This window comes from Corythoichthys intestinalis, chromosome 14, assembly GCF_030265065.1.
Source record: "Corythoichthys intestinalis isolate RoL2023-P3 chromosome 14, ASM3026506v1, whole genome shotgun sequence".
Taxonomy (NCBI): Eukaryota; Metazoa; Chordata; class Actinopteri; order Syngnathiformes; family Syngnathidae; genus Corythoichthys; species Corythoichthys intestinalis.
The window spans coordinates 34,870,733-34,891,136 of record NC_080408.1 but is presented as its reverse complement, the minus strand read 5'-3'; the positions used below and the strand labels follow the sequence as shown (position 1 = coordinate 34,891,136).

The 20,404-nt window shown below is 39.5% G+C and overlaps 1 protein-coding gene across 2 annotated transcripts in view; it reads right to left on the bottom strand.

The window, feature by feature from the left end:
• The window catches only part of kmt2cb (lysine (K)-specific methyltransferase 2Cb), a 135,037-nt gene that overhangs the window by 108,250 nt on the left and 6,383 nt on the right, over positions 1-20,404 (bottom strand). For both annotated transcript variants that reach the window (XM_057856562.1, XM_057856563.1), the window contains exon 2: positions 4,953-5,147. In XM_057856562.1, coding sequence (XP_057712545.1) covers positions 4,953-5,146 — 194 coding nt within the window. In that variant the 5' untranslated portion in view covers position 5,147. The remainder of the gene's footprint in view (positions 1-4,952; positions 5,148-20,404) is intronic.

Here is a 20,404-nt window from a genome sequence, read left to right as displayed (position 1 = left end):
CCGTGTAGAAATTAGAGATTCACCCACTTATCTTTTACTTCACCTGAAAAGCTGTGCTGATCGCAAAACGAAAGCAGTGCAACGCTGCCATCTACTGGCATTTGTAATTTCAAAGTAAGCCCAGATAGGCTAAAGCTATGCCTGTGAGCTATTCGGTACATAAATTGATGCAATAGGTGGTGTCGTGCTCAAAGTTGCGCTCCTAAGTTCCTGCCCAACCATGTTTGAGAATTGTATGCGCAAATTGTCCTTGCTTTTGCATCATCTATCAGTAACCATGAATTTGAGGACGTTTGTCTTTCTGGGAAAATCTCTCTGTACAAAGTGCATTTTAAGTGCACCCTAAACAACAGTCTAAAAACTAGCAGAGAAATAAATCACTGACAGCAGACAGAAAAACACTGAAAACTAAATCCCCAAAAAGGGAAAATAAATCAAATGGCAACTGGATGTAGATTTTCTACAGTATATGATCGATATTTTTGTGTGTGTGACTGATTATTAATGTGGGCTTTTTAAGTGTTTTTGTTAACTCAATATACAGTGGGGCAGATAAGTATTTAGTCAACCACTAATTGTGCAAATTCTCCCACTTGAAAATATTAGAGAGGCCTGTAATTGGTAAACCTCAACCATGAGAGACAGAATGTGGGGGGGGGGAACCAGAAAATCACATTGTTTGATTTTTAAAGAATTTATTTGCAAATCATGGTGGAAAATAAGTATTTGGTCAATACCAAAAGTTCATCTCAATACTTTGTTATGTACCCTTTGTTGGCAATAATGGAGGCCAAACGTTTTCTGTAACTCTTCACAAGCTTTTCACACACTGTTGCTGGTATTTTGGCCCATTCCTCCATTCAGATCTCCTCTAGAGCAGTGATGTTTTGGGGCAGTCATTGGGCAACACAGACTTTCAAATCCCTCCACAGATTTTCTATGTGGTTGAGCTCTGGAGACTGGCTAGGCCACTCCAGGACCTTGAAATGCTTCTTACGAAGCCACTCCTTTGTTGCCCTGGATGTGTGTTTGGGATCATTGTCATGCTGAAAGACCCAGCCACGTCTCATCTTCAATGCCCTTGCTGATGGAAGGAGATTTTCACTCAAAATCTCTCGATACATGGCCCCATTCATTCTTTCCTTTACACAGATCAGACGTCCTGGTCCTTTTGCAGAAAAACAGCCCCAAAGCATGATGTTTCCACCCACATGCTTCACAGTGGGTATGGTGTTCTTCGGATGCAATTCAGTATTCTTTCTCCTCCAAACACGAGAACCTGTGTTTCTACCAAAAAGTTCTATTTTGGTTTCATTTCCCAGTCCTCTTCTGGATCATCCAAATGCTCTCTAGCGAACCGCAGACGGGCCTGGACGTGTACTGGTTCAGCAGGGGGACACGTCTGGCAGTGCAGGATTTGAGTCCCTGGCGGCGCATTGTGTACTGATAGTAGCCTTTGTTACTGTGGTCCCAGCTCTCTGTAGGTCATTCACAAGGTCCCCCCGTGTGGTTCTGGGATTTTTGCTCACCGTTCTTGTGATCATTTTGATGCTACGGGCTGAGATCTTGCATGGAGCCCCAGATCGAGGGAGATTATCAATGGTCTCGTATGTCTTCCATTTTCTAATAATTGCTCCCACAGTTGATTTCTTTACACCAAGCATTTTACCTATTGCAGATTCAGTCTTCCCAGCCTGGTGCAGGTCTACAATTTTGTCTCTGGTGCCCTTCGACAGCTCTTTGGTCTTTGCCATAGTGGAGTTTGGAGTGTGACTGACTGAGATAGTGGACAGGTGTCTTTTATACCGATAATGAGTTAAAACAGGTTCCATTAATACAGGTAACGAGTGGAGTCTCGAGGAGACCTCGTTAGAAGAAGTTAGACCTCTTTGACAGCCAGAAATCTTGCTTGTTTGTAGGTGACCAAATACTTATTTTCCACTCTAATTTGGAAATGAATTCTTTAAAAATCAAACAATGTGATTTTCTGTTTTTTTTTCCCACATTCTTTCTCTCGTGGTTGAGGTTTACCCATGTTGACAATTACAGACCTCTCTAATCTGTTCAAGTAGGATAACTTACACAATTGACTAAATACTTATTTGCCCCACTGTAAAGGGTTCATCAGCACTACAAGGTAGCTGCCATATTTTGTACATTAGAGTAGAGATCGACCGATATGGCTTTTTCAGGACCGATACCTATTGTTAGTAGTTAGAAGGGCCGATAACAGATTTTTGAAGCCGATATTCATTTGCAGTAATAGTGTAAAAATTGGCGTAAAATAAAAAAATAACAATGCAAACACCGAACTAACTAACTAACTAACCAACGCTAAAGCTTGTTTACTGAATCACACAAATAGAAAATAATAGCTAATAAAAGGGCGTGGCATGGTTCAGCGGTAGAGAAGTCATTCCCCAAAGCAAAGGTTGGGGATTCGATTCTCCGCCCTGATGACCTCGTTTAAGTATCCTTAATCAAGATCCTAAACCCCACATTGCTCCTGGTTCTGCGTCACCAGTAGGTAGATGAGGATATAATGTTAAGCGCTTTGAGGGTCTTAAAAATGTGCAAAGACGGAATACAAGTGTAACTCCATTTACCATTACCGTTTAACCAATCAGAGGACGGGGTGATTACTAGTGCAGGAGACAGCAGGCAGGAGAGAGAGGCGCAGCTGCATCTGAGCCGAAATAACTCAGTTTTAAATTGTTTTTTTTTTTATATTGGCCGGTCGGATGAAAAACAAAAAGGCACATACAGATATACATCTAATTTCCAAATATTGGCGCCAATAATCTGTCTATCTCTACATTAGAGTATTGCCTGTTTGACAGAACCAATAGCAGTTTTGCCCACGCCCCACCAATAGACCCTACGCACATGACGTCACCACCATGCCCCCGCGCCATATTGTCCATCAACTTGTCGTTGTTAATGCATTACCACTACGTAAATTCCTCCTGTTATGGCGTGTTTTTCTGCTCGTTAACATTAATAATCAAAATGGTGGAGGTGTGTGTGGCGGTCAGTTGCAATAACAGAGAAGATAGACGGAGAGACTTGAGGTTCTACCGTATTCCGAGAGACCCGGAGAGGAGAGCGAGATGGAGAGCTGCAATTCGACGAGAAAACTGGGCTCCAAACGATTACCACAGATTATGTAGTAGTCATTTTATATCTGGTAAGATGCATTTAATATATATTTAGAGGGTTTTGGGCTGACAACCACAATTAAGATCATTGCTAGGCTAATCGCCGACAACATACCGTTTCAAATTCAAGATGCTTATTTCTTCCACCATCTTTATTTTTTGAATAATATTTAGCTGGTAACAAGTGAAAGAAGCTGGCCTCGTTGTTGTGGTAAAAATGTGGGGGGCTACCTGGGCTGATTTACGTAGAACAATACATTTAAAGAAATTTTAGCAAGCCCTTCTGTGTGTCACATTTGCTTTATTATTTTTTTTTTTAAATTCATAATTTCAACAATCTCGCCTTTGTAGCGTTCTCTTTCGACCCTCGGGCTCTTGCGAAATACTGCTGCTGTGAAATTAAACTAGATTCAAGTTGCTATAATTTCTCGCTGCGTATCTTCCCTGTAATGTCGTACATGTCATCGTGTCTTGTTCGGTAATATTATCGCGTCACATCGAACTCTTTGAAAACAGCGACTGTCTCTTTGCAAATGAGCCAGACACAGTTGTTGCGTGTTTTATTGAAGAAATAGTCCAATATCCACCTATCCTTGAAGCGTCGGCCATCGCAGTCAACTTTTTTTTTTTATTGATTGTTGCCATTTTAGAAAATTGGGTCACACGGGGTAATGTTGCTTAGAGTGCTGCTCTTAAAGTTTTTCAAACTTTCGTGAGAATAGGCAGATTTTGTGTGGACAAGTTAGTTGTAGATATCAGGGTAGCAGATGTCAGGCAGAGAGGGCGAAGACAGCGGGTCGAAAAATATCGATTTAGGCATCAAATATGGATCTGGCGAATGGATAGACAGAAGCTTTTCCACATAACGCCTTTTATGCAACGCAGCCAATGAGTTTACAGCGTCTGAAAGCACCGGGGCTTCCATGAATTGCTCTATAAACTGAACGACTAATTGAAACCATTGAGAATAGGGCTAAACAGAGACTGACAATATGGCGGCCGGATACAGCGACATGTCATTCTGTGACGTTGGTGAGTAGGGTCTATACCTTCCTTGATCAAAGTTGTGCAGACCTGAGTGTGTTTTAAACATACTCATCATCATACTTTTTTTTTTTTTTTTTTTTTTTTTTTTTTAAATAAAGTTAGTGTATTTTAGGTAGGCTCAATTGAAAATAATAACTGCTTTTCCTGCAGAGTGTATAATATCACAAAGTTGGCGTTGTCCTTGTAGATGCTACAACACGTGCTCATCTATGTTCATTCGAAAATGTTACAAACCTTTATTTTTGGACTAAAACTTGAATTTTACAGACAAAAACACTGAGTGTCAACTAAACCTAGACAAAATTTGAATGAGATTTCATCGACTTAAAGTAGACGAAGACGAACACATTTTGAAATGACTAAAATATGACTAAGACTAATAAGTATTTTCGTCAAAAAAACTAAGACAAAATATAAACAGGCTGCCAAAAACAAGTTTCAGTTTCATTTTCAGTTTCACCCTGCAAAGGGTTGATGTCAGGAACAGCTCAATAAAGGAAGCAAAGTACATGAACTTCTGGCATCATCTTTTCGGAATTTAGCTCGCCTTCTAGCTTAGACTAAGCACTAACGTCTTAGCGAGGACAGTACAGGCACGTTTACAGCGCGACTTAAAATTTTCTGTCAACGTGAATTATGCATCTTTTACAGTATGTAGTTTCCTTTGCATTTTGAATATTTTTTTCGAGTCATCGAAAATCAAATCAAAACATGAAAAAGATACATTTGAGGGCTTTAATAACTTACTTCTTTTTGTTCTTAGAGGAGGCTGACAGTGACGCCTGGGGTAGGCAGGCAGCAGCAACAGCATCCTTGCGTGGCCTGCCACGTGGTCGCTTGTCGGCTTGAGTGGGGCTCCCTGTGGATGTGGCCCCTGCACAGCTGGAGGTTGGAGAGGGTCCCTGGTCAGAGGGTTCCACAGTCTGTTCCTCTGATGACATTCTAAGACATATATAGACAAAAATACAGATTGTTTCACAGTTTGGACGTAAAACGTTTTCCCTTAAGGACATTTAAAAAGAAATAGGGCTGTCCCGATCAGATCACGTGACCGGAAATCGGTCCGATTATGCCATTTTTCAGAGGATCGGGTGAAAATGATGTTTTTTTTTTTATCTAAACATTATATTTTTCAGCTTCATGCTTGTACAGTGCCACACTCTCCCTCTCGCTAATAGAGGAGTTCCAAAAAATCGATTATTACATGCATCGCGATTGGACACGTGATGATTCGATTACGATTCATAAAGGTTCAAAAACGATGTTTTTCCCTCATAACTTTATTGCAGCTGCTCGTAGCAGAACGAAATTCAAGACACGTCTGCCGCCGGACACACGTTATGATTGATGCTGCTGGTTACTGAGAGAGAGATTTACTCCTTTTTAAAATGGAAAATAAATTTGTGTATGAGAGAGAGGCAGAAACAGAAGCACAACCCGGTGGTCGCGCTTTTGTGCGCAAGTTATTTTTTTAGAGCAAGAAGGGAAGAGAGATAGTTTGTTGCTCATTGTCATTTAGATGTCCAGCAGTAGTTTTTTGGCATTTCAATTGAAAAATGTCCCGAGTCTGTTGCTAAGACCTGTGTGCATCTAAAACAGGTGAATACACAAACCCTCTTGTACTGTTCAGCCTTTATTGTTGTCGTTTTTGAGATGTTAATAGTTAGTAGAAGTGTGCAAAATTTCCGATTCTTAGATTATTCGCGATTCGGCCGTGGAAGATTTGAGAACGATTCACAAACATCCAAATTCCGATTATTGAAATATGCCAAGTAAAGCGGAAGTACAACACACTCAGCGCGCCGCGTGGTCTTCGGGACACAATGAGGAACGAAGCGAGAGTAGCTAAACATCATGCTTCTCATTACCCGGCCCCTCGGGTAATGCCAATGCTCAACTCATGCCACGAGATAAAAAAACCCAAAACAAAACAACATACCCGACTGCTGCCAAAAAGCTGCTACAAAGTACATCCACATAATGTTACGGTAGATATCATTTATATAGGAATAGATGCAATATCGATTCGGTAGTGTTAGCAGCACATCTACAAAAAGCTAGATGCGGGCGTTAGTAAATGGCCGCCATCTTAAAGCAGTACACTTCCCTGCAAGGCTGTTGTAGCGAACCTTTCAAGCAAACCTAATTAACTTTTTATCTAAAATACTCCTAAATCGGTAAAATATTGGCTTAAATCTATCTTTAAAATAGTTTTAAAACTTTCACATGTCGAAAGTAGACAAAAGGGAAATTATGGAATAACGGGAGCAATTTTAACAACTTTAACGGTTGATTCACAACATTAAATTAATTGAATGTAGTTTAAAACTGCTGATACAGAATGGGGACTGGAGTTTTTTTTATTTACTGTTATTTTTGTATATTTGTTTACTGCTCTATACATATATATATAACTTGATACTGAAATAGTAGTTTAGTTTAGCCTGAGAGTATTTTTGAACAATTTTGGAACTAAAGTACAAAACATTTAAAAAAAAAAAGGAAAAAAAAGGAGGGGGGTGCATTAATAATCGTTTTATAATCGAATCGGAGCCTCTGAATCGTAATCGAATCGTTAAGTGCCCAAAGATTCCCAGCTCTAATAGTTAGCGCCGAGCGCTAAGCTAATTAGCCAATTTGCTAACGTTTATTAAATATGCAGAACGTGTAAAACCACGATTAAGTACAGCCGTAACACTACAAACATGCAAATAGTACAGAATTCTGTGAAAACAAGGTATATTGGTTAAAAGAAGTCTTATTTCTAAAGACACCTGTGTAAATTTTATTGTATTGTTGAGAGAAATAAGTACTCTCTTTAAATTGGTTAAGGTTTTTGCACATTCTTGTAAAAAATAAATGAATAAAAAAGCAGCTTAAGGGCAGCTTTTTGTTGTATTGGCATGTTTCCATCGTTCCTGTTAAATCATTAGGATATTTTAAATAAATAATGCACATAAAGTTTTTGGGCTACTGTATTAAGTAGTAATGTATGATGCATCGACAATCGTGACAATCGCGATCATCATCGATACTGCGATCATCGTTTAATAATCGGATCGTAGCACCCTGAATCGTAATCGAATCGAATCGAATCGTGTGGTGCCTAAGATGCCACACCCCTACTAGCTAAGCAGTGCGACCAAACTGTCCAGTGCAGTTGATGTTTGGTACTTAAAGTTAACGATGATTGGCAGGTTTGTAGCTTTGCTCTTGCCAGAGAAGCTTCGGTACCTCTACTGGGTTTTCCCTAGGATTTTTTTCAAGCTGTGGTGGTGGGGGCTGCATCGAAGTCGGAGAGCCCCTTATGTTGTGCCACGGTGAAATTGGTTCATAACGTTTGTAGAAATTAAAAAATAAATAAATAACATAAATTTTTTTAAAAACTTTTTTCGGTATCGGATCGGCATTCTCAAAATGAGGTGACTCGGACTCTGGTGCAAAAATATGCGATCAGAACACCCCTATAAATAAATATTCCATTGATTCTACATCTCTAACTACAGTTTAGAAAGAATGCTGCAAACGTAATGCTTACACTGTAAACATGACTACCATATTTTTTCCAAAAATGTACTGTTCACTAATCTGGTGTTTTGTTGACATAGGTGGTCCAAATACTTAAGTGAGGACTTTGGCTAAATTACGATGCATGAAAATGTCATACATCATTATTGAGTGAAAAAAACATTTTCAAACACCAGCCACTCAGTTTCCTTCTACTGCATTGTAAACAGTACTTTCAAATTATCCCCACACAATTTACAACTTCTTAAAACTACTTTATGGTGCAAGGTACTTCTTGATGATAGGCCAAAACAAAATTAAAAATAAATGCAGTCCTTTAGGTGAGCGTAAACCCACAGCCATAACTCAACATTGTTACCATCAGAACAAAAATTATTTTCCATAAAAACCACGTGTGTATGACTCGTATGTTTACATTATACACACAATCTTACCAACCTTTAATTTTGTGTAAATGCGAAATCATACTGGAGGTATTGCCTCCTTGGCAGCCACCATCCGAAAACATGTTTTACATGTCGGTGGCCGTCTTAACTTTTCTGTAGCCGAAGTATTCCGATACCAGCGATTTCGTTTTCTTCGACTGGGGAAATAATTCAGGAGTTCCACCTCGTCCAGCCATCGTGTAGCACAACTGACTCACTGACACCGAGCAACAACCGGTGAGGGAGGATTGAGCCTTACAGCTGCAAGCGATGTATTTCTCCATGCATTTTTACGACATAAAAAATAGCTAATACCTTAGGGAAGGTATGACGGAAAATTTTTGCGGTTTTGAAACTTTACCAGTTTTAAGGTATACCATGGTATGAAAACGTCAATCGGCACATGCCTACCTGAGAGGTCCTCAAAGTGCTTTATAACAAAATATCATCGACGATGAATAAAAGGCATTCAGAAGAATATGCTTCAAGAGTTTTAGTTTCTGAATTCTTGTGGGACAAAAATGCCACGATTTGTCAATCACCAGTTAATAACAAAATCAGACTACATTAGTAAGGTGGTAAATTAGCAGGCGTACCGAGTTGATTGCGATCGATGCTACTTGGCCTTGGAGGAGGTTTTAAGTCTACTATGTGTATTAGGCCTGAACGATATATCGTTTGACCATCATCATCGCGATGTGCAGATGCTCAATATTCGCATTGCAAGGACATGCGATATATTTTTTTGAACACGCCAATTAATTTTTTTCTGCGTCATGCTCGTATAGCGCCACAGCGTCTCACCCTCCCTCCTGCTAAGCATTGCGACCAACTGTTTTCTTGGTCACCAGTGAAGCTGGCGTTTGGTACCTAAAAGTTAACGATGATTGTCACACATTTGTAGCTTTGATCTAGCCAGAGAAGCCTTGGTAGCTCTACAATCAACGGCACAAATGCGTTAATCATCATTAAACTTGTTACACACTAGCGGCAGCCCATTCTGAAGTGTGCTGTGCCAACTCATTCATTCTATATGTGAGAGGCTGTTCTCGGCAGTGTGAGCTGCAAAGCGTGAGTGGACTCAATCAATGAAGCATTGAATAAAGACAAACATTTTTCTACGCTATTCTTGTTTAAAAACAATTTACTTTATGAAGGGAGCACGGTGGGGCAGTGGCTAGCTTGTCCACATCAGAGTTCTGGTATTATGGGTTCAATCCTGGCTTTGGCCTTCCTGCGTGAAGTTTGCATGTTCTTCCCGTGCCCGAGTGGGTTTTCGCCAGATCCCAAAAGCCGCACATGGTATCCTGACTGAACACACCAAATTGTCTATAGGTGTAAGTGTGTGCGTTAATAGTTTTAGTTGTGAATAGTATGTGCCCTGCGACTGGCTGGCAACATGTTCAGGGTGTACCCCACCTTCTGACTGGAGTTAGTTATGATTAGTGCTGCAACGATTAATCGATTAACTCGAGTATTCGATTAGAAAAAAATATTCGAATTAAATTTTGTTGCTTCGAGTATTGGTTGAATTAAAGTGGCGTTGTTATGGTTTATTTTGAAAGTGTTTGCATTTAGTATTATTGATGAGGGTGGATATACTGCCCTCTGGTCTGCCCCTTTTCCCATGGCTGAATCCAACTGCTCCCTGTTAAGACCAACGTTAGCTAAGTTTTTGTTTGAGCTAAAGTTTTTAATGCTTTCTTAATTTACTTTATATTTAGCCATTTTTTGTGGGAATATGTGTCTCAACTATTTGTTAAGAGCATTGTAAAAAAAAAAAAAAAAAAAACTTTAGCATTTTATAGCATTTAAGCTAGCGGACTTTTTCTATGTACGTTAGCCAACTGTTCTTTTGTTGTACATAGATACTCTTTAAAAAAAAAAAAAACTTTTTTCTACCATTTGAGGCTCAGCTCAGGTATTTTAAATTTTCATGTTCGTTATCTGATTACTCGATTATTTGAACTAAATAGTCCATCGATTAATCGACTAAAATATTCGATAGCTACAGCCCCAGTTATGATAGGCTCCAGCACCCACGCGACCCTCATGAAGATAAGCGGTTCAGAAGACGAATGCAAGAATTATATGATTTTTATGGAGAGAGCGGCACGGAAAATGAATGAATGAATGATTATAAGCAGGCATGAAAATGGGTCAGGGGTTAAAAAGGTGAGAAGATGTGGAGGAAATATGTTCAGTTAGGGCCTTCCCAAACGACTAACTTTCTCCCGATTACCGTAATTTCTGGACTATTGGGCGCCCCTGATTACAAGCCTCACCAAGTACATTTTTAAAGGAAAAACCATTTTGTACATACATAAGCCTCTCCTGCCTATAAGCCGCGTGTGCCCACTTAGTAACAAGAGACATTGACAACGAAATACACAGTTTTCAAAATTTTAATAACACACCTTAACTTTTCGTTCCAAACAGCGCCGGCAAACACGGCAGTTATATAGCAGCGGCACGGAAGCTACATAGCGTCAGCATGGCGGTGCAGCACTAATTGTGCTGGTTAATAAAAACATAAAAGTCTTTGTTAGCAATCTTCATCTTCATCTTCAATCTTCATCTTCCTCCATGGAAGTCTTCACCCTCAGTGTCGGATATGAAGACGCTCAGATGCACTTTGCCACGCACCTTCTCAGTGTCTCCTTCGCTGTCGCCTTTAATGCGGGGCCGGATGTATGGGGGGGCCGGGGTGGGCATGGCCCACCCAGACGTGAGTCATGCCCACCCAATAAAAATGTCGGGAATATCTATTGTAGCGTCACACTGGATATAGAGAACGCACGGAGAGTTGGTCTCACCTAGTTTTTTTATTGCACGATTAACGGTTACTGTTGGCCGCAACCACGCTGTTGTGAATTCCATGCTGTGAGGGCTGGACAGCGAACTGCCTCGCTTTGGGACAACTGCGTTGTTGCACATGCGCAGAGTATTCTAAAAAGACCGCGGTTGAGGGAAAAAAGTTCGTCCTCGGCCGATAAGTAAGTTATAATGTTCTCCACGTATACTGCAATCATATATGTGATGCTTGTGCTTGTATCAGTACTCTTTATTATTGTTTGTAGTTCGTAGCACGTTAGCGCCGCTCGTAGCATCCCATTGCTAACGTAGCATTCTAATGCTAACGTAGCGCCTAGAGCGTGATAATATATGTACAAGTTGCACTGTATTGGATCGCTAAGGGTACATCCGAAATTAATCCCATTCAATGTTCAGATTTGAGATCGCTGTCCATCGTGATGGTAGTTTTCTGATTCATTTAGCTACCGAGTGCTTAGCTTGCAGCTATAGCAGCCCTCTTGTTTGTAGGAATTGCCATTTATTATTGATGGTTTATTACTTGTCCAATGTGGACATCTAGTGGTCATTTTTTGGATAACGCCTAGTTCAGTTTAGGCTGGAATTCATTCAATTCATTTTATTGTGAATTGTACATGTTATTTCACTATAATACGTTTATTGATGTTTTTCTTTATTTCTTTTTGATACACAAACCACACACTTTCAAATTAATGTCCAAATGCATTCAAACGGCTCAAAGGAATGGAAAAAACTAATTTAATTTCATCAAATCAACTGAAGTTGCTGCATCTTCTCTGACCGTTGGATTATATTCCGCCGGCAATATTGTCACCGACCCCCAAATCCTCACACACATCGAACAAGCAATCACCAAAACAAGCTGTTTTTCCAACCTCGTTTGTTATCCGCGCGCTTCCTCTCACTCCTCCAGACACATTCTCGCAGTCGGACATCCGGCATTAATGACGTCACCAGCCACAACAACGCGTCGCCATATTGATATGGGGACAAAAACACGAGTCACAAGCAGTTGCTCTGTCGCGCATTGTAGTACAAACGCGTTGAACTTTTGTCTTATTTGCGGTCTTTTTTTTTCCCGTCGGAATGACTAAAAGTTGCCATGTTGCGGGTTGTAACACAAGGAAGAGTTTAGAGCCGCATTTGAAGTTCTTCATTCTTCCTCGTGAGAAAAAAAGGACAAGCAAATGGCTGAAAGCAATCAATCGAGGAACAGTAAAACAAGACTGTTCCGTGGACCATTCTCGCCAGTGGGAACCTAAATCCAGGCACAATTACATTTGCAGCCGACATTTTATTACTGGTGAGTAAACTTTAATCGATTTTTTTTTTTCCCCCAATTAGCTGCTAGGATTCAATAGACTAGGCAGTGGTTATTATTACCGTAACCGACGACTTGCAAACCGTTATTTTTTTTCTGCCGTTATCTGCTCTGATCGGTCAATCGGTATATTATTGGCCTGGTGGGAATTGGTTATTTTGCCATGACGTGTTCACGGCTAAATACAGTAATGCTTGGAGGGGAATTACCGGTTACGGCAGAAATAATCCCTCCGTATATACTACCAGTTTTCTTAGTTCCACACAGTACATATTCCACGTAATTGATGAAGGTCAACTTACTGGGTGACTTTATGAGGTAGTTGCAGATGTTTCCGAACTCCACTGCAGGCAATTCCTTTGGATTGTTTATCCAGCTATCAGCTGCGACTTTGTATGGGCAGATTTGTAGGCCAATACACGCTTATTTTAAGTTGTATTGCCTCCTCGTGTCTATCGGCAGTGACTCGTGATAATAATAAGTCATGTTTAAGACGTTTTTATGAAAAAAAGACGCAAAACACAGCTGAAATATATGAATTTCAGACGTTTGTCTACGGTGCGTGCCCCCATCTCAAAATGGTGACACTTTGCGATGCGAGATGACTTCATCGTGACATTACGCCGACCGCGAGAATAAGTAGATAGATGAATGGAAAAAAAAACAAATAACCCCCCTCAAAAATTAATGCAGCCTCAACGTGACACAAGCCAGTGTCCTACTTGTGCCAGTCCCAAGCCCGGAGAAATACAGAGGGTAAAAAAAAGCCTGCATTGGGGGTGCCCCCTCAAGATTTCTTAGTGCCCACTCTGGTGGATAATCCTAGATCCGGGCCTGCTTCAATGTCTCCTATAATGAGGCAAATTCACTCCCAGCCTGTGCCGTCCTCCTCGCACTTCACGCTGCCAGGCTCCCCCGGCAAACCTGCGCAAAAGCTACTCTTCGCATGCGGCGAGTCTTTGCAAACGATCTCTCACCGCTCGTCATCAAAGCTTCCCATACAACTCGGATGGCCAATGTAATTTCTTCTAGTATTTTCCATGATGCAGGTCTGCCAATTCTATTCATGCACAAAGACGATGGTCCGCCACCTCTATTCATGCACAACGCACAAAGTTAAACTACCGGTAATAGTGCAAACTAGCGTCTTCCTCGACACATATTCCACGTGTCTCACTCCCACATTCCATGCTCGAGCGCCCCTGGCGGCCGTCAGAAAAATACACAAATTGGCCGCATCATTGCACACGCCGCAGGACCCAAACTGACGGAAAAAAGTAGCGGCTTGTAGTCCGGAAATTACGGTAGTCAGCTGACGATATTAGTTGACTAAACGTAATAATTTTTTTTTTTTTTTTTTACTAATTTAGCAATTAAATTTTGTTGACGCTTATTAATTCACAAAAACATTTTGGAACACTTAAATTCTTCATTAAAGTACAAAGAAACATGTAAATAATAATTAATCACACATAAACAATGAGGTCAAATGTTGATAGCATTTACGAGTACAAAAGAATGGAATGTAAACACATTCAGAACATTAACTTCGCCTTTCCAACATTATTCAAAACAATTGTTAAAAAAAATCTAGCATTATTATTATAGTAGCTACACTACTGTATATAATAGAATCATAATAATTACAATATTTATTGCCAATAATTTTTTTAAAAGGGTGTCATTTTTCTTAGTGTAGGATCTGAATTGTGTAGTATTATAGTATTTACATATTATAGTAATAATTCTGAAGTATTTGGGATTAACTCCAGAAATCATTAATTATATGAACGTGACGTGCTTTTATTATGAAATGTTCACCGGAAGTACGTTCGCTCAACCGCTAACAGCTTCACACGCCGCAAAAAAGCACTTTTCGTAAAGTAGGTTGTCTTTTTTCCCCCCGATGGTCTCATTGTAGCAATGCTAACGTTTACAGTGTTTAATATACATGTGTTTCCTTAATTTGTATGTCTGACCTGTAATTCTACGGCGTGTTGATTACCAATAAACATCTGTCAAAGGAACTGGAGTCTCATGTCATCTACACGCATGCCGTGATAAAACAGCGGTGAAAATTATAGCCCTCATTTTTATTTACCTTGAGACAAATGGACTCATTGCATATCGCGACAGGCAACTTCAATTAAACATGTGGTTGGTTAGTTAGATGGAATTACACCCCCCCCCCTTCCAAAATGTTCTCCGCGGACCTACACAATTCACATAGGTCACCCTTTTTGACTTCAAACGGTGAATTTCGCCGAAAGGTGAGTGATTTTCATGCCTGTATAAGTATGGGGTTAAAGGTGATGCAATGAAAAATGTGGGTGCGCCAACATTATGTGCTGATGCACCTTGATAGAAAAGTTAGGCGCAACTGTGCAACCAATGCAAAAAGTTAGGCGCCTTGGCAATATAAATCGCTATGTTAATTTTTTCCCCCCAAATTTTTTCAGACCTATCCCAAACAGAGCTATTCAAGTTATCTGGTGAAAAGTCTTCTAGTGTCAATATCGCAATAGAATATCACAATTACAAATGTGCCAATTACCGCTTTCAATGTATACCGTGGTATGAAAATGTCACGGTTTCAAAACCGCTAAAGTTTTCCGTCATACCGTCCCTAAGTTGGTAGCTATTTTTTATGTCCCAAAAATGCAGGGAGCAATCCCATGCTTGCAGCTGAAAGGCTCAACCCTGCCCCACCGGTTGTTGCTCACACGATGGCTGGAGGAGGTGAAACTCCGGAACTTTTTCCACCATCGAAGAAAACGAATTTGCTGGTATGGGAATACTTCAGCTACAGAAAGGTTACAGATGGCCACGGCTCAGAGAAGGACGGCCAACCGACATGTAAAACATGTTTGCGGAGGGTGGCTGCCGAGGAGGCAATGCCTCCAATATGATTTCGCATTAATACAAAATTAAAGGTAAGTAAACCCTGTTAACTCCAGCGTGTTAAGTGTTGCTAGTGGTGGTAAAACATGTGGTGTAATATCTCTAGCAACTGTCTGGGTTGAGAAAGAGTGTGTATAATGTAAACATGATACAAGTCATTCGCACGCGCTTTTTATGGAAAATAATTCAATCAATTTTTATTCTGATGGTAATAATGTTGAGCTATGGCTCTGGGTTTAACCTCACATAAAGGACTGCATGTATTTTAATTTTATTTAGAATATTTCATTGTTTTCTTTATTTTAACTTAACATTATACTTATGTTCCAATTTGCTATAATGTTTGGAAAAATAAAAATGATCAATGAAAAGAAGTTTTTTTTTTTTTTTAAACCCAGACATCACAAAGTAGCACATTTTAGAGCTGTAATTGCAATACTGTGAAACAGTGATATTTTGTCTTAAGGTTATCTTACTGTCAGAATCGCATACCGGCACATGCCTAATCGCTTTATATGGCAAAACCTCCAAAAATCACAATAATATTTTTTTTCCAATATCGTTCAGGCCTAGCGTGTATGCTACTAAAATCGGGCAGGGTATTTTCATTCCAAACACTTTATGAACAAATATTCAAGATGTCAAATCTTGTAGGGGTGCTGACACCATCTGACTGCCTCCTCTCTTTTTTGCTTGTGCCTGATTGGTCTCAGTCTGCCTAAAGGCTCTTCAGACAGATGGTGGTCCAATAACACAAGAATATCATAATGTCTTTAGAAGGACAAACTACTATTCTACAAAAGACTGGTAGAGCAATGTGCGAAAGAAAATTTGAGAAGGCTCATCTGCAGACATGCGGTTTTTCATTAATATGCAGTTGACTGGACTTAATTTGAATACCCTTTGCTCCGATTGGAGCGGGTGTGTTGGTGGGAAGCTCGTAGGCATTGGCAATGCAAGTGGTGACTTTGACACATAATGGATATGTGGATTACAATCTCTCTTCAATGACACCAAGCTTGGCTATTTCAACAATATACAAAATATATACAAAAATATAATGTTCACTCGCTTCAAACTCCGAATTCAGCTGGGTGCCACGTGCAAAGTTAGAAATTAAAATTAAAAATTAGATTTCGCAAAGACTTACTTGTTCCGAAATGCTTAGAGAACTTTATTTAGAACTTTATTTTTATTTCAAGAACAAATTCACTCACTTGACGCCAACTCACTTGGTGCATCAAAGCTAGAGGTCATTGTCGTCTTGCAGGCAACAGTAGGTCACGCAAAAAAAAAAAAAAATAATAATAATAATTTTTAAAATGTTTTAAAAGTGACAAAGACATGTACTGGTGGTAGAACAAAAGAACTGCATATGTAAAGATTTAAATACTGTTTTATTCAAAAACTATGTTTAACGCGTCACATTTTGGAACCAGAAGGGGCAGCCTCTGGACGGCTTTTCTCTGTGTTCAGCAGTCCTGATATTAGTGGGTGTGGAGGAGCAACAAAGAGTGCAGATACTTGCATAATAAGGCACAGTGTGACATCACAGTGTGACCGATTTCAAAATGTACTATTTGCAGAATGATTTAAATCGCAAATGCAATTGTAGTCAAATGAACAAGTACACAGATAACAGTTTAACTAATGCACACTCCCATTTCGATCTACCTATGAATGAAAACAGTTTAAAATATTGGAAAATGACTTTCATGCATCTAACTTAATGCCATTGACATGTGAGTAAAAATTAGCATTACATCATGCTTACTCCCAAAACACTGTCCAATATGCAGTGCTGAAAGTGTGGTGACTTGTAGCATAGTGGTTATGTTGCTGTACTGAAGTGGCAGGGGTTGGAGTTCTCTTTGCATTACAGGTTGAAATGCCAATGTCAACTTTTGAACTCTATTTTCAAACAACGTCCACAATGTCTTGCAACCGAACAGAAGTGGTCAGCAGGTTGTAGCGTTTTCCATGTTAAATGAAAAGTTGAACATACAAACGTGTTTACTGAAAAGTTGCACATACAGTGCTGCTCGAAAGTTTGTGAACCCCACAGCGATGGTCAGATTTTTTGTAAAAAAACCTAAAATAACCTTATTAAATGTTAAGTTATACCCAAATCCACAATACTGACATTCCAAATAATGGACTGAAACAAAAGAAATAGTTATATTGTCATTCTTTATTTAACAAAAGTGGTTGATTTAAGAAAAACTCAGATATCATGTGTGCAAAAGTATGTGAACCCCTTCAGTTAATAGGATATTGCGCCTCCTTTTGCAGAGATTACCTCAACCAAACGGTTTCTGTAGTGACTAATCAGCCTCTCACATCTACTTTGGGGGATTTTTGCCCATTCTTCCTTGCAGAACGCAGTCAGTTGAGAGAGGTTTGATGGGCGTCTGGCATGAACTGCTCGCTTCAGGTCCCGCCACAGCATTTCAATGGGATTTAGGTCAGGACTTTTGACTGGGCCAGTCCAGAACACGAATCTTCTTCTTTTTCAGCCATTCCTTGGTTGTATTGCTGGAATGCTTTGGATCATTATCATGTTGCATGATCCACCTTCTGCCAAGCTTTAACTTCAAAACAGATGGCGTCAGGTTATGTTCTAGGATTTGACAATATTCCTCAGAATTCATGATTCCCTGGACTATGTGGAGTTGTCCAGGTCCTGAGGATGAAAAGCAAGCCCAGATCTTGACATTCCCACCTCCATGCTTCACTGTTGGGAGAAGGTTCTTTTGGTGGTATGCAGTGTTGACTTTTCGCCAGACATGGCGGTTTTGGTTGTGACCAAACAGTTCAATTTTGCACCTACATCAGTTGATGAAAACTCTTTTTAATTTAGTCTCGACAACACTACTGTTAAAAAAACAAAAAAAAAAAAAACTACTGAATTGATTGATTAGGAAATCAGGTTGAAATAATAGAAAATTCCAAAATGTTGAGGGGGTTCACAAACTTTTGAGCAGCACTGTAGTTGCGCAATCAAGGCATTGTTGGCAAAACTGCCGCCTAGCAAATGTGGGATAGGCATTTACACAGGTGTGAATGTTCTTGACCCGTGTGTGAATACCTGACCAACGGCTTGATATTTATCTTAACAATAAGTTCGCCAGCAAACTGTTCCAAAAAACGCAAATTCAACAATTCAAGTAGAATCAAATATTTACAAATTATCACAATTAACTCATGCAGAACATTAATACACACGTGACTTTTAGATACATTTGTTGTTCTCAAAAACACGTGAAATTCACATATTTTTGGATATGAAAAACACGTGTGAATCGCGGATGTACTGTATTTTTGTAAATAGTTTTAAGTAGAATGTGCGACGATTCAATCTGGTTCAGCCGTGATATTTTGTGTATGTGTGTGTGTGGGGGGGGGAGGGGAGTACGTTTTTAGAACAAACACTTGAACACATCAATACCAGCTGTATGAAAAATTGTTAAGTGCACAAATGTTTGTGAGAAAACACATACAAAAAAATCAACTATAGGATATCTAAACCAACACTTAAGCCTTTGAGTGCTGCCAGCGCACTAGTACGTGGAGGAAATTCAATCACTGTGTGCCGCCAACAGTGGTACGTTTCGTGTAACCTGGTGCATATGACTACGTAATGTATGTATAGGAAAAGCCGTGTCACATGCCGCCAACGTACGTTCATTGCCTGGCCCATTTTACATCACACCCTGACTATTAGTAATTGTGATCATCAGAAAATGATGGTAAACAGTTTGTGGTAGGGCTGAACAATATTGGGAAAAAAACTTACATCGTGACTTTTGGGGTGTTTGCGATATATATTGCAATCTTAGAACTAGAAGAATTTTCACCACATGATTTGAATAGCTCTGTTTGGGAAGACTCATCATGTTTTTGTATAAGTGTATTGCATTCAGTATTTTATTAGATTAATGAAAAACAAAGGGGAACTCAGGAAAAACATTTATCCTTCTCATTGTTTATATTCTTTAAAAAATTTATTCATGGTAAAATGTCTCATTTTCTGTAAATCTTTTATCGTTGCATAATAGATTTAAAGCAACACTTGGTAACTTTTCAGTTTTGGTCGATTTTAGCGATGCAGGTGGACAAAAGCAGTAGTGCTTTGCCTTAAGACTGAGTTTTCCCATGAGGACCAACGCACAGTGTCGTAAAATCCTAATCTCCCAGTCGCCTGCAGATGGATTGAACGACATTTTATGTTTCCAACGGCTGTGCAAAGGATGAATAGTAATGAATCCGGTTGTGGCTAAACAATAGCATATGACGATGTTGAAAATAAGAAACGTTTGATTTTGTACCGTATAGCCCTACCGGCCCTCCGGCTAAGGAAGTTCATCTGTGAATGATGAAGATTGCTGTATATAAAAGGGATACAGGACTCAATGTCTCGGCAAACTTGCTACTTTTATGACGCAAACAAAGTTAACGTGTTCAAAAAAATAATAATCATTGTACATCATGTGATAGGACAATTACGTAGGCGAACATTGCGATGCCGATACTGAAATGACATATTGTGTAGGCCAAGTTTGTGGATGTACTACGATATGTACATACTGGTACATGTCGCAAATTTTATGTGTCTATGCCTCCCACTTAGCGAGTGGTACGTTCGTCATGCTTTACGAAGGTGAATGACAGGGAACAAGATGTTATTAAAAAAAAACATTTTTCATCATCTTCTACGCTGAACTATGACCAGTGACATTCAAAACAATGTTCTGATCATTTAAACTTTGAAGATTATAAAGGCAGGAGAAATGGATCATTTTCACAGTTTGCAGATATGTAGACATACCGTAACTTCCCGAATATAAGGTGCACCAGTGTATAATGCCCACCCCAAATTTACTTGTATAATCTAGGGAAAATTATTGTACCCGTTTATAACGCGCACCCTAATTTTAGCACCAATAAATACAAGAATACAAGAAAACAGAGCTTGTGTACAAATACAGAAATGTCATTTTACTGACTGGTGAAACACAGCACAAGCATAGCACATTGGTAGTTAAAAACATTACCATAAACTGACAATATTTATGGTAATAATTAGAGGTGTGCAAAATTTCCGATTCTTAGATTATTCGCGATTCGGCCGTGGAAGATTCCAGAACGATTCACAAACATCCAAATTCCGATTATTGAAATATGTCAAG